The 13,336-nt window shown below is 42.0% G+C and overlaps 1 protein-coding gene across 1 annotated transcript in view; it reads right to left on the bottom strand.

Moving 5' to 3' along the window:
• Positions 1 to 13,336, bottom strand: part of LOC115462878 (unconventional myosin-Vb-like) — a 122,303-nt gene that overhangs the window by 2,771 nt on the left and 106,196 nt on the right. The window contains exon 4 of the mRNA XM_030192938.1: positions 1,972 to 2,052. Coding sequence (XP_030048798.1) covers positions 1,972 to 2,052 — 81 coding nt within the window. The remainder of the gene's footprint in view (positions 1 to 1,971; positions 2,053 to 13,336) is intronic.

Genomic DNA, 13,336 nt, shown 5'->3' on the forward strand with positions numbered 1-13,336 from the left:
TATGGGTAAAGGGTCATGGATTTGATACACTGCCTTTCTGTGGTAAAAAAACAAAGCAGTTTACATATTATGTACAGGCACTTTCTTTGTCCCCAGTGTGCTTACAATAAGTGTGCTTATTTTGTACCTAGTGAGCGGGTTAAGTGACTTGCCCAGAGTCACAAGGAACTGCAGTGGGAATCGAACACAGCTACCCAGGGTTTTTAGCCCACTGCACTAAACTATTAGGCTACTCTTCCACTCCTGAATTATATAAGGTTGAAGGCTTGACCATTGATACTACTGTTCAAGAATTTTAAACTCCTATTAATTCAAACAATTTGTGTGTTATTGTTTCTTGAAAAGCCTTTCTGGAAGCATTCATAATTGCTATTACACACAGAAGCTTTCATGGAGAAACTTTTCTGACTTAAAAAAGGTAAAGTGCCCAATATTTTCTTTCTTACAAAATTTCCAGAAATGCATTTTGTAAACTCAGGCTTCCTATGGCAGAAACTTGCTGTGACTGCCATTGATAATATCTGTATCAATGTACGCTCGACTCATGAGAGAGACCTTGGGGTGTTGGTGTCAGAGGATATGAAGGTGAAGAAACAATGTGACAAGGCGACGGCTGTGGCCAGAAGGATGCTAGGCTGCATAGAGAGGGGTGTAACCAGCAGAAGAAAGGAGGTGTTGATGCCCCTCTACAAGTCATTGGGGAGGCCCTACTTGGAGTATTGTGTTCAGTTTTGGAGGCTAAAAATATAAAAAGAAAAGCTACAAAAATGTTATGGGATTTGCATTGCAAACAGTACGAGGAGAGACTTGCTGACCTGAACATGTATACCTTGGAGGAAAGGAGAAATAGGGGTGACATGATACAGACGTTGAAATATTTGAAAGGTATTAATCTGCAAACATACATTTTCCGGAGACGGGAAGGTGGTAGAACCAGAGGACATGCTCAATTTCACTAAAAGGAGTGTACAAGACATGAGGGTAAGACAGAGCAGGGCTGGAGACCGGCGATGGACAAGGCTTCCGCTGGAGGGATCCCCACCAGCCAAGATATTTGCTGGGGCAGTGGGGGGGGGGGGGGGGGGGGGGCTGGGAAGCGGTAGGGCGGCAAGGCAGCAGGGGGGGGTGCTGACCAACATGTGCCCCCCCCCAAACTCAGGCTCTGGCCCCCTCCTACCGTGAGGTCTGGCTACACCCCTGAAACAGGATGCAAGGAATTATTAGGAAAGTGATGCAAAATAAGACCAAGAATATTATAATGCCTCTGTATTGCTCCATGGTGTGACCTCACCTTGAATATTGCATTCATTTCTGGTCACCGTATCTCAAAAAAGATAAAGCAGAATTAGAAAAGGTTCAAAGAAGAGCAACCAAAATGATAAAGAGGATGGAACTCCTCCCGTATCAGGAAAGGTTAAAGATGTTATGGCTCTTCAGCTTGGAAAAGAGACAGATGAGCGGGGGTATGATTGAGGTCTATAAAATCCAGAGTAGTGTAAAACGGGTGAATCGATTTTTCAGTCTTTCAAAAATACAAAGACTGCAGGAACATACTTTTAAAACAAATAAGAGGAAATATTTTTTCACTCAAAGAATAGTTAAGCTCTGGAACTCATTGCTGGAGGATCTGGTAACACTGGTTAGCATATCTGGGTTTAAAAAAGGTTTGGATTAATTCCTGGAGGAAAAGTCCATAGTCTGTTATCGAGATGGACATATGGGAGAAGCCCTGGGATTGGTAGCATGGAATGTTTCTACTAACTGGGTTTCTGCCAGGTACTTGTGACCTGGATTGGCCACCATTAGAAGCAGGATACTGGGCTAGACCATTGGTCTGACCCAGTATAGCTATTCTTATGAATTTCCTTATCTGCATAAGAGTAGAACTTTACTCATAAGAGGCAATGGAGGAAAATTTTCTATTTTTCCAAGGGATGTTTATGTTCAACACAGAGATGGATCAGACCTTACCTGAATATTTCTTATGAAAGCTACTGTCACACGTTCTTCAAACTCATTCAGTGGAGTGTAGAGATTAAGTATTTTCACAATCTGTTGAAAAAAAAAAAAGAACATTATTCCCTACATTAAAAGAGAAAACAGCTCTTTCGGAGACCACAAAAATTCAGGTAGTACAATAATGAAAAAAGAACACACACTTTTTTTTCTGGTTTCTGTTTAATCCCTGTTTTGAAAATAAGTGCAGCATTCATAAGAAAAAGGTAAAGAGATCCTGTAGGATGTCACCCAGCTCCATGTCATAATTAATAGGCAAATCCAATTCCATTTTATCCTACTGTGTGTTTGTCTTCCCTTAAGTCCATGTATGCAGTAGGTTAACAGTGAGACTGTATATTTTTAACAATGGGCTCTCTTTTCAGGCATAGCCAGCCCTGCAATTTGGTGGGGGGGGGGGGGGAGAGGGGGCAACACGTTGCTGTCTCCACCCTCTCCCCCGTGTGGGCACTGTAGGTATACTATTGCTGGTAGGGATGCCAAGCTCTACCAGCCAAATATATGGACTGTTGCTGTTCCCCGCTGCTTGTTTTTGGCTTTGAGCGGTGGCAGTCTATTTGGCTGGCGGGGCTCGGCATCCCCACCAGCAAAGTAAAAGGGAGTTCAGGGGAGTCCCAAGCCCAAATTTTGAGAGCCAGTTGTTAAAGTAGCCATGGGGGGCCTACTTTAACAACAGGCTCCCAAAATTCTTAAATACTTAAATGACTCTCCTGAACTGGTGCAAGCAGCAACACACCGCTGGACTGGATTATTCCATTTCTTATGGCACGAAGCCAGGTGAAGTCTCTAAAGCAATGTTCCTCTACCCAGTCATGGAGGCACACCTAACTTGCCACATTTTCCTGGATAGCCACATTGTACGTCAAGAGAAAGATTTGTATAAATTGGTGATTTAGTTTATGAAAAACTCTCTCATCCATATTCATTCCAAATATCCTAACAATCAGACTCGTGGAGGGTAATTCTAAAACATTTATTTTCAGATGCCAAGAACACACCTATTTGGAATCCTATTCTATAAAGAAAAGCAAGTGCCTACATTTCTTCACAGAATACTACTGTATCAAATCAAATACGTGCCTATATTTTAGGCAGAGCACTTAGCCCAGCCATAGAGCTGGTGTAAATGCTAGTGTCTAGATCAGGGTTGTCCAACTTCGATCGTCGAGGGCTGCAATGCAGTCGCGTTTTCAGAATTTCCCCAATGAATATGCATGAAAATCCGACCTGCCAAGGGTCGAGGATGGACACCCCTGATCTAGATGACTGTAAAAATACTATAATCTACCTGCATTCTTTAATCATCTACATAAATGTGCAAATAAATAAATGTGAACCTCCACTACCCCAATTGTAAAGGACTTAAATATAAATCTGTATATGCATCTAGCTTCTCCTATATCTGTACACAACTGAATGCCATAAAAACAATGCACGATTTGACACCTTTCCGGAAACTACTAAAGACTAGTTTGTTCAAAAAGACTTATCAAAAGGATCCGTCATAAATGGCCTGACATCTAAACTCAACCAGAACAAGTTAACAGTGAACTCTTCTATTCGATTACTTTTACTTCTATTTCTTTTCATTATTGAACGTTATTCATTACCCTTGATTTCAAATTCCTGAAATGTACTGTATATCCACATACTTCTAATATACTTCATACTTCTGTACTTTAACTGTAATAATTAATATGTACTTATCTCCGGAAATGGTTACCGCCATTTCGGCATAATGTAAGCCACATTGAGCCTGCAAAGAGGTGGGAAAATGTGGGATACAAATGCAGCAAATAAATTAAATAAATTAAAAAAAAAACCACACATGCTCCACCCAAACTGTCCATATAATGCCCATCTGCAAAGTACATGCTATCAAATATTGGCATGAACTTACAAAAGAACATAAATGACTAGTGTATCAGCATATACGTAACAGGATGAGGCAAAAAAAAAAAAAGTAACCTCCAAGAGTTTTTTTTCTGTTTTTCTCAGCAACCGCTTGGAATGCAATGTGAAATTTTACAGCTTTATTTGTTGTTACTATCTACATTTATGTGCCAAGTGGAATGAGATTATCTTTAAACAGGGCGAAGTTACAGACTTTTTAACATGCTCACCCAGCGATTTTTGCGCGTTCATAAATGTTTCCACTATAAAAATACCATTATTTGTGTGTATGGGGGGGGGGGGGGGGGGGGACCAGGTACCAGCTTACTATTAATGTCACCCTTAGAACCTGAAGGATTGTTTTTTAAATATGGGCATAAGAACTATTTCTGGTCTCCTTGCCCCATGCAAAATCTGCTTAATAACATGCTCCCTATAGATTCACAATGACAAAATATACAACTTCAAATCTACAGGAGAAAATAATTAGACCTAAAATTAATTTCAGTTAACTCTGGTGCTTATCAGAAGCCAAGACATCTATTCTCATGAAGGTGGTTCGTCTATTCTCGTAGTGCATAGCAAGAGTCAGAACGTCCTGGTGCATAGCAAGAGTCAGAGCTTCCTGGTATGCCCAGCAGGTGAAGGGCTCAAAGGTAAACCAGCAGAATGGCACTGCTAATATGATCTAAATCAGATTCCCAGCAGGCTTTTGAGAGTTGGTTAGACCAACATGCTCATTCCACGTGCTAGTGAAGGTTCTGCCCCAGCTCATAATGACCTTATTATAAGACAGGTCAGAGAAGATGCATATGACATGTCCATAAATCAGCGAGGCCACTGTCTATACAGCTGAATCGTACACAGGCATATTTTCAAGCTGAGCATGTCCAGCAGCAACGCTCTACTTGGGCTTCAACAGGAATTTAGAAGTCACTAATTTCTTACTACTCTCATGCCTTAAAGAAATTACTTCTATTTCAATTATCTGAATAGTGGCCCATCAAAGCAATAACACTGTATAGAATGCCCTGATGTTGGGTGTTATTTTCATTGCACTATGGAGGGAAATTATCAACGTGGGGCATTTTATTTTACTGTTAACTCTATTTATTATTATCAATAGAAATCAAACAAAATAAAACATGGAAAAGAAAATAAGATACCTTTTTTATTGGACATAACTTAATACATTTCTTGATTAGCTTTCGAAGGTTGCCCTTCTTCGTCAGATCGGAAATAAGCAAATGTGCTAGCTGACAGTGTATATAAGTAAAACATTCAAGCATTACTATGACAGTCTGACAGGGTGGGAGGATGGGGGTGGGTCGGAGGTATGCATGGGGACATCAAAGCATATCATTGATATTCTAACAGGATGGGTGTGGATAGGTGAGGGGTGGGGTGATCAACAGAGACATACAGCTTTATGGTTTATAATGAGCTAGGAACCCCAGGTCCTTGTTAAGTCCTTTCTGTTGGGTGTTAAAATATTCAATCATTCTGACTTCACCTATCCACACCCATCCTGTTAGAATATCAATGATATGCTTTGATGTCCCCATGCATACCTCCGACCCACCCCCATCCTCCCACCCTGTCAGACTGTCATAATAATGCTTGAATGTTTTCACTTATATACACTGTCAGCTAGCACATTTGCTTATTTCCGATCTGACGAAGAAGGGCAACCTTCGAAAGCTAATCAAGAAATGTATTAAGTTATGTCCAATAAAAAAGGTATCATCTTATTTTCTTTTCCATGTTTTATTTTGTTTGATTTCTATTGATAACCTTAAGAGTGGACTAACACGGCTACCACACTCCTCTATTTATTAGAAACTATGTTATACTGCATTAAGAGGCCCTTTTACTAAGGCATGGTAAGCTTAACACAGGCCTCCCATGTGCTAAAACAGCACTACCATGCGACAAGCTGAGGCATCCCACGGTACTGTTACGCATAGTGTGCCTTAATCCTCCAGCGGGAGGCTTGCCCATGGGTGGAGAGTAGGCGTGTCTGCACCACTCGGGTAGCATGGGCACATTACCACGTTCTACCCAATTAGCGTAGCAGTGGTGAAGAAGCCCTTATCGCCTCCTAAATACATGGTGGTAAGGGCTCCCACTGTAATGGCTATGTGTTAATGGGGAAATCCCCCCCCCCCCACACACACACAAAATGCTGCCTTTTTCCTGGAGCGCTAAAGGTGGCTGCAGCACGTGGGAAACCCATCAGCTGAAGGTAGCGCGGGCCACCTTTTAGCATCCCCAAAATGAGACCTGCGTTCCAATAGCACCAATTAATATTAAAATAACATTTTAACGCTAGCCCACATGATGATAACACTCCTAAGAGAGAGAGGAAGGGAGGGGGGTTTGCTTTTGTCTGTCTGTGTAGTACATTTGAAACAAGACTCCATTTCCAGACTGCCTTGGACCTCATTTAAAAAGAAGCTTTCCTATTCTATACCTATGGAAACATATTTGGTTGTCTAAGGTTGTATGGACCAGAGCAGAAGAGCTTCCCATTGGTAGTGCCGTACCTGCTGTGTTAGGTCTGTACATAAGGAACAGATTGTGTGTGCCCGATGCAAAGAGCTCCTAGCTCTCAGAGAGCAGGTCCGTTCTCTTGAGGATAGAGTTCAAGACTTGGTAGAGATGAGGGAGATAGAGCAGTACATAGATGAGACCTACAGGGATGTTGTAGAGAGGTCTCACCTCCAGTCAGGTAGCCCCTGTGCTACTTCGGAGGAGAGAGGTCTCCTGGAACGAGAGCATTCCTCTGGTGAAGTAGGAAGTACTCCTGTAGCCAGGACCTGCCCACCAGAGGATGTATTATCCTCTCGCACCGAGGATATGTCTCCGATTACAGCCCACAGGGGAAAAGATAGGATCGCTATTATTATTATTTGTTGCATTTGTATCCCACATTTTCCCACCTCTTTGCAGGCTCAATGTGGCTTACAATACATCATGAATGGTGGACATGTATAAGAGAATATACAATTAGTAATACATATAGAACTTGGGTAGCATGATAATGAAGAAAGATGATATTAGTGTATCAAACAAACATTGTAGTTGGCGACTCAATCATTAGGCATGTAGATAGCTGGGTGGCTGGTGGACGTGAGGATCACCTGGTGACTTGCCTGCCTGGTGCGAAGGTGGCGGACCTTACGAGGCACCTAGACAAGATTTTAGATAGTGCTGGGGAGGAGCTGGCCATCTTGGTACACGTGGGCACCAATGACGTAGGAAAATGTGGGAGAGAGGTCCTGGAAGCTAAATTTAGGCTTTTAGGAAGGAAGCTCAAATCCAGGTCCTCTAGGGTAGCATTTTCTGAAATACTACCTGTTCCACGCGCAGGGCCCGAGCGCCAGGCAGAGATCCGGAGTCTCAACGCGTGAATGAGACGATGGCAGGGGGAAGAGGGTTTGTCAGGAACTGGTCAGCATTCTGGGGAAGGGAGAGCCTATTTCGATCTGATGGGCTTCACCTTAACCAGGGTGGGACCAGGCTGCTGGCATCAACTTTTAAAAAGGAAATAGAGCAGCTTTTAAACTAGAAACGGGGGGAAGGCGACAGTCGCTCAAAAGCGCATGGTTCAGGATAAGGTATCTTTTGAGGATATCACCCACACAGGGAAGAATAGGTTACTTGTAAGTAAGGATGTCAAAGAAATCGTAGTAGATCAGATGGCCTTAAATAAAATTAATAATTACCAGACAGAAGATAACACATTAATAATGCCATGTATTAAACGTAATATAAAACAGAACAACAAGCATGCATTGAAATGTCTATACGCAAATGCCAGGAGCCTGAGACATAAGATGGAAGAGCTGGAGTGCATTGCACACAATGAAAAATTGGATATTATTGGCATTGCTGAGATCTGGTGGAAGGAAGATAACCAATGGGACATAGTCATACCAGGCTACAAATTATATCGTAGTGATAGGGTGGATAGGATAGGAGGAGGGGTAGCACTGTATGTAAATGAGAACCTTGACTCAGTTAGGCTGCAAATATTGCAGGAGACAAAACCCCTATTGGAATCTTTGTGGATTGAAATTCCACGTGAAAAGGGGAAAAGGACAGTGATAGGAGTGTACGGATGCAGCAATGTCAAAGAAAATTAGGGAAGCGAATAAATTGGGCAATGTAATATTAATGGGCGATTTCAATTATCCACATATAGACTGGGTTAATGTAACATCGGTACACGCTAGGGAGGTGAAATTTCTTGATGAAACCAAGGACAACTTCATGGAACAGCTGGTTCAGGAGCCCACGAGAGAAAGAAAAATATTAGACTTAGTCATTACTGGAGCTCATGATCTGGTGCAGGGGGTAACGGTGTGAGGGCTGCTTGATAACAGTGATCATAATATGATCAGTTTTGGTTTTGATACTGGCATTGAAGTAAGTGAACTTAGGAAATCAAATACACTCGCATTTAACTTTAGAAAAGGTGATTACGACAAAATGAGAAAAATGGTGAAAAAAAAAAAAAAAGACTGAAAGGTGCAGCTCGCAGGGTAAAAAACTTGCATCAGGTGTGGATGCTGTTTAAAAACACCATCCTGGAGGTACAGGACAAATATATTCCGCGTATTAGAAAAAGGGGAAAAAAGACCAAACAGCTGGCTTGGCTAAACAGTAAGGTAAAGGAAGTCATTAGAACCAAAAGAGAACTGACTGAAAGTAACAAGATAAAACATAAGGAATGCCAAGCCAAATGCAAAGCAGAGATAAGGAAGGCAAAAAAGGACTTTGAAAAAAAGTTAGTGTTAGAAGCGAAAATACATAGTAAAAAGTTTTTTAGATACATTAAAAGCAGGAAGCCGGCTAAAGAATCGGTTCGGCCGCTGGACGAAAATGGTGTTAAAGGGGCGATCAGGGAAGACCAAGCCATAGCAGAGAAATTAAATGAATGCTTTGCTTCGGTCTTCACCGAGGATTTGGGAGGGAAAGCATATCTGAAGCAGGCGAGTCGGAGAAACTAAACGAATTCTCTGTAAACTTGGGAGGATGTAATGGGTCAGTTCTGCAAACTCCATATATAGTACACCTCAAATGACCCAGACTCCCATCAGTTTATACATTCTAAATACACTGAAGAGCAGTGTACATTGTAGAAAGTCATAGACCTTAGTGGTGATTTATTTCATAAGAGCCAGAAAAAAAGCCTCTTAGCTCACCTTGTCTCCTCACTGGTCTATAATGACAAAGTTTTTTTTAATTTAAACTATTTTGCTTAAGCTGCTGATCAATTCACACATATGAATGCTCACAAAAGGTTTTTTTCAAGAAACAGAGACATTGCTACATGGCAGTATCATGTGGACTGGACTGACACAGCTCATGCAAAACATGCTGCATGTTGGCCAGCGGTCCTACTGTTTGAAATTGACAAGCTATGTAGCAAAATGCTTCATTTTTACAATATAATGAAAGAAGTTCTTGAAAAAAAATATTATGAACATTCATATGTATGAATTCATCAGCAGCATAAGCAAAATAGTTTAAATTAAAAAACTTTTAAGTCATTATAGACCAGTGAGGAGGCAAGGTGAGCTGAGAGGTTTTTTTTTTTTTTTTGGTGCTTATGAAATAAAACCACCACTGAGGTCTATGACTTTCTACATTGTAAATTGCTTTTTAACATATTAAAAACATTGTGGCAGCATAATATTTCAGTGTCTACGTGTAAGAGTTCTCCTGAGGGAAGGCACCATCACAGGAGAAGTTTGATTCCATGTTGGAAGAAGCAGCCAGTACAAGATTTCATGTTTTGTATTAAATAGTATGATAAAAAATTTTGTAATAACCAGCAGTGTTGTGCATGTCCAGTACTGAGTATGCCTTGCCAGTCAGGTTTTCAGGATAACCAAAATGAATATGCATAAACTCGATTTGCATACACTGCCTCCATTATACGCAAATTTCTTCCATGCATATTCATTGTGGATATCCTGAAAACCTGAGTGGCAAGGGGTACGCCAGGACTGGACTTGAGAAACACTGTTACAAGCCACCTAGAACCACCAGTTGGGATTTGTGCAGTGAACAAGTTCTGCATTAATTAGCATAAGTACATAAGTAATGCCATACTGGGAAAAGACCAAGGGTCCATCGAGCCCAGCATCCTGTCCACGACAGCGGCCAATCCAGGCCAAGGGCACCTGGCAAGCTTCCCAAACGTACAAACATTCTATACATGTTATTCCTGGAATTTTGGATTTTTCCAAGTCCGTTTAGTAGCGGTTTATGGACTTGTCCTTTAGGAATCCGTCCAACCCCTTTTTAAACTCTGCTAAGCTAACCGCCTTCACCACTTTCTCCGGCAACGAATTCCAGAGTTTAATTACACGTTGGGTGAAGAAACATTTTCTCCGATTTGTTTTAAATTTACTATACTGTAGTTTCATCGCATGCCCCCTAGTCCTAGTATTTTTGGAAAGCGTGAACAGACGCTTCACATCCACCTGTTCCACTCCACTCATTATTTTATATACCTCTATCATGTCTCCCCTCAGCCGTCTCTTCTCCAAGCTGTATAGCCCTAGCCTCCTTAGTCTTTCTTCATAGGGAAGTTGTCCCATCCCCGCTATCATTTTAGTCGCCCTTCGCTGCACCTTTTCCAATTCTACTATATCTTTCTTGAGATGCGGCGACCAGAATTGAACACAATACTCAAGGTGCGGTCGCACCATGGAGCGATACAATGGCATTATAACATCCTCACACCTGTTTTCCATACCTTTCCTAATAATACCCAACATTCTATTCGCTTTCTTAGCCGCAGCAGCACACTGAGCAGAAGGTTTCAGTGTGTTATCGACGACGACACCCAGATCCCTTTCTTGGTCCGTAACTCCTAACGTGGAACCTTGCATGACGTAGCTATAATTCGGGTTCTTTTTTCCCACATGCATCACCTTGCACTTGCTCACATTAAACATCATCTGCCATTTAGCCGCCCAGTCTCGTAAGGTCCTCTTGTAATTTTTCACAATCCTGTCGCGATTTAACGACTTTGAATAACTTTGTGTCATCAGCAAATTTAATTACCTCACTAGTTACTCCAATCTCTAAATCATTTATAAATATATTAAAAAGCAGCGGTCCTAGCACGGACCCCTGAGGAACCCCACTAACTACCCTTCTCCATTGTGAATACTGCCCATTTAACCCCACTCTCTGTTTCCTATCCTTCAACCAGTTTTTAATCCACAATAGGACATTTCCTCCTATCCCACGACCCTCCAATTTCCTCTGTAGCCTTTCATGAGGTACCTTGTCAAACGCCTTTTGAAAATCCAGATACACAATATCAACCGACTCCCCTTTGTCCACATGTTTGTTCACTCCTTCAAAGAATTGAAGTAAATTGGTCAGGCAAGATTTCCCCACACAAAAGCCATGCTGACTCGGTCTCAGTAATCCATGTCCTCGGATGTGCTCTGTAATTTTGTTTTTAATAATAGTCTCTACCATTTTCCCCGGCACCGACGTCAGACTCACCGGTCTATAATTTCCCGGATCTCCCCTGGAGCCTTTTTTAAAAATGGGCGTTACATTGGCCACCTTCCAATCTTCCGGTACCACGCTCGATTTTAAGGATAAGTTGCATATCACTAGCAGTAGCTCCGCAAGCTCGTTTTTCTGTTCTATCAGTACTCTAGGATGAATACCATCCGGTCCAGGAGATTTGCTACTCTTCAGTTTGCCGAACTGCCCCATTACGTCCTCCAGGTTTACCGTGAAGTCAGTAAGTTTCTCCGACTCGTCCGCTTGAAATACCATTTCCGACACCGGTATCCCACCCAAATCTTCCTCGGTGAAGACCGAAGCAAAGAATTCATTCAGTCTCTCCGCTATGTCTTTGTCTTCCTTGATCGCCCCTTTTACCCCTCGGTCATCCAGCGGCCCAACCGATTCTTTTGCCGGCTTCCTGCTTTTAATATACCGAAAAATTTTTTTACTATGTTTTTTTGCCTCTAATGCTATCTTTTTTTCATACTCCCTCTTGGCCTTCTTAATCTGCGCCTTGCATTTGCTCTGACACTCCTTATGCTGTTTCTTGTTATTTTCAGACGGTTCCTTCTTCCATTTTCTGAAGGCGTTTCTTTTAGCCCTAATAGCTTCCTTCACCTCACTTTTCAACCAGGCCGGGTGTCTTTTGGACTTCCGTCTTTCTTTTCTAATTCGCGGAATATGTATGGCCTGGGCCTCCAGGATGGTATTTTTGAACAGCGTCCACGCCTGTTGTACAGTTTTTACTCTCTCAGTTGCCCCCCTAAGTTTTTTTTTTACCGTTCTTCTCATTTTATCATAGTCTCCTTTTTTAAAGTTAAACGCTAACGTATTTGACTTTCTGTGTACAGTTACTTCAAGGTCGATGTCAAAACTGATCATATTATGGTCACTTATCAAGCGGCCCCAGTACCGTAACGTCCCTCACCAGATCATGCGCTCCACTAAGGACCAAGTCTAGAATTTTTCCTTCTCTCGTCGGCTCCTGCACCAGTTGCTCCATAAAGCTGTCCTTGATTTCATCAAGGAATTGTATCTCTGTAGCGTGTCCCGATGTTACATTTACCCAGTCTATATTTGGATAATTGAAGTCACCCATTATTATCACATTGCCCATTTTGTTCGCGTCTCTGATTTCTTTTATCATTTCTGTGTCTACCTGCTCATCCTGGCGAGGCGGACGGTAGTACACTCCTATCACCATTTTTTTCCCCTTTTATACATGGAATTTCAACCCACAGTGATTCAAAGGTGTGATTTGTGTCCTGCTGAATTTGTAATCTATCTGAGTCAAGGCTCTCGTTAATATACAAAGCTACCCCTCCACCAGTCCGGTCCACCCTATCATTATGATATACTTTGTACCCCGGTATGACAGTGTCCCACTGGTTATCCTCCTTCCACCAGGTCTCAGTAATGCCTATTATATCCAATTTTTCATTTAGTGCAATATATTCCAACTCTCCCATCTTATTTCTTAGACTCCTAGCATTTGCATATAGACATTTCAGAGTATGTTTGTTGTTCTTATTTGCATGATGCTTAGTACCTGACACTATTGATTTGATATCTTTTGTCTGATCTTTAGTTGTATTTAAGGGCACCTGGCCTACCACGGTCTGTTGTGCAACCTCACTATCCAGAAACCCTATCTTCCCTGTTTGTGAGGTATCTTTGCAAGATACCTTTTCCCGAACCATGCGCTTTTGAGCGACTGTCGGCCTTCCCCCCATTTCTAGTTTAAAAGCTGCTCTATCTCTTTTTTAAATGCCAACGCCAGCAGCCTGGTCCCACCCTGGTTAAGGTGGAGCCCATCCTTTCGGAATAGGCTCCCCCTTCCCCAGAATGTTGCCCAGTTCCTAACAAATCTAAAACCCTC

The sequence above is a fragment of the Microcaecilia unicolor genome, chromosome 2, assembly GCF_901765095.1.
Source record: "Microcaecilia unicolor chromosome 2, aMicUni1.1, whole genome shotgun sequence".
Classification (NCBI taxonomy): Eukaryota; Metazoa; Chordata; class Amphibia; order Gymnophiona; family Siphonopidae; genus Microcaecilia; species Microcaecilia unicolor.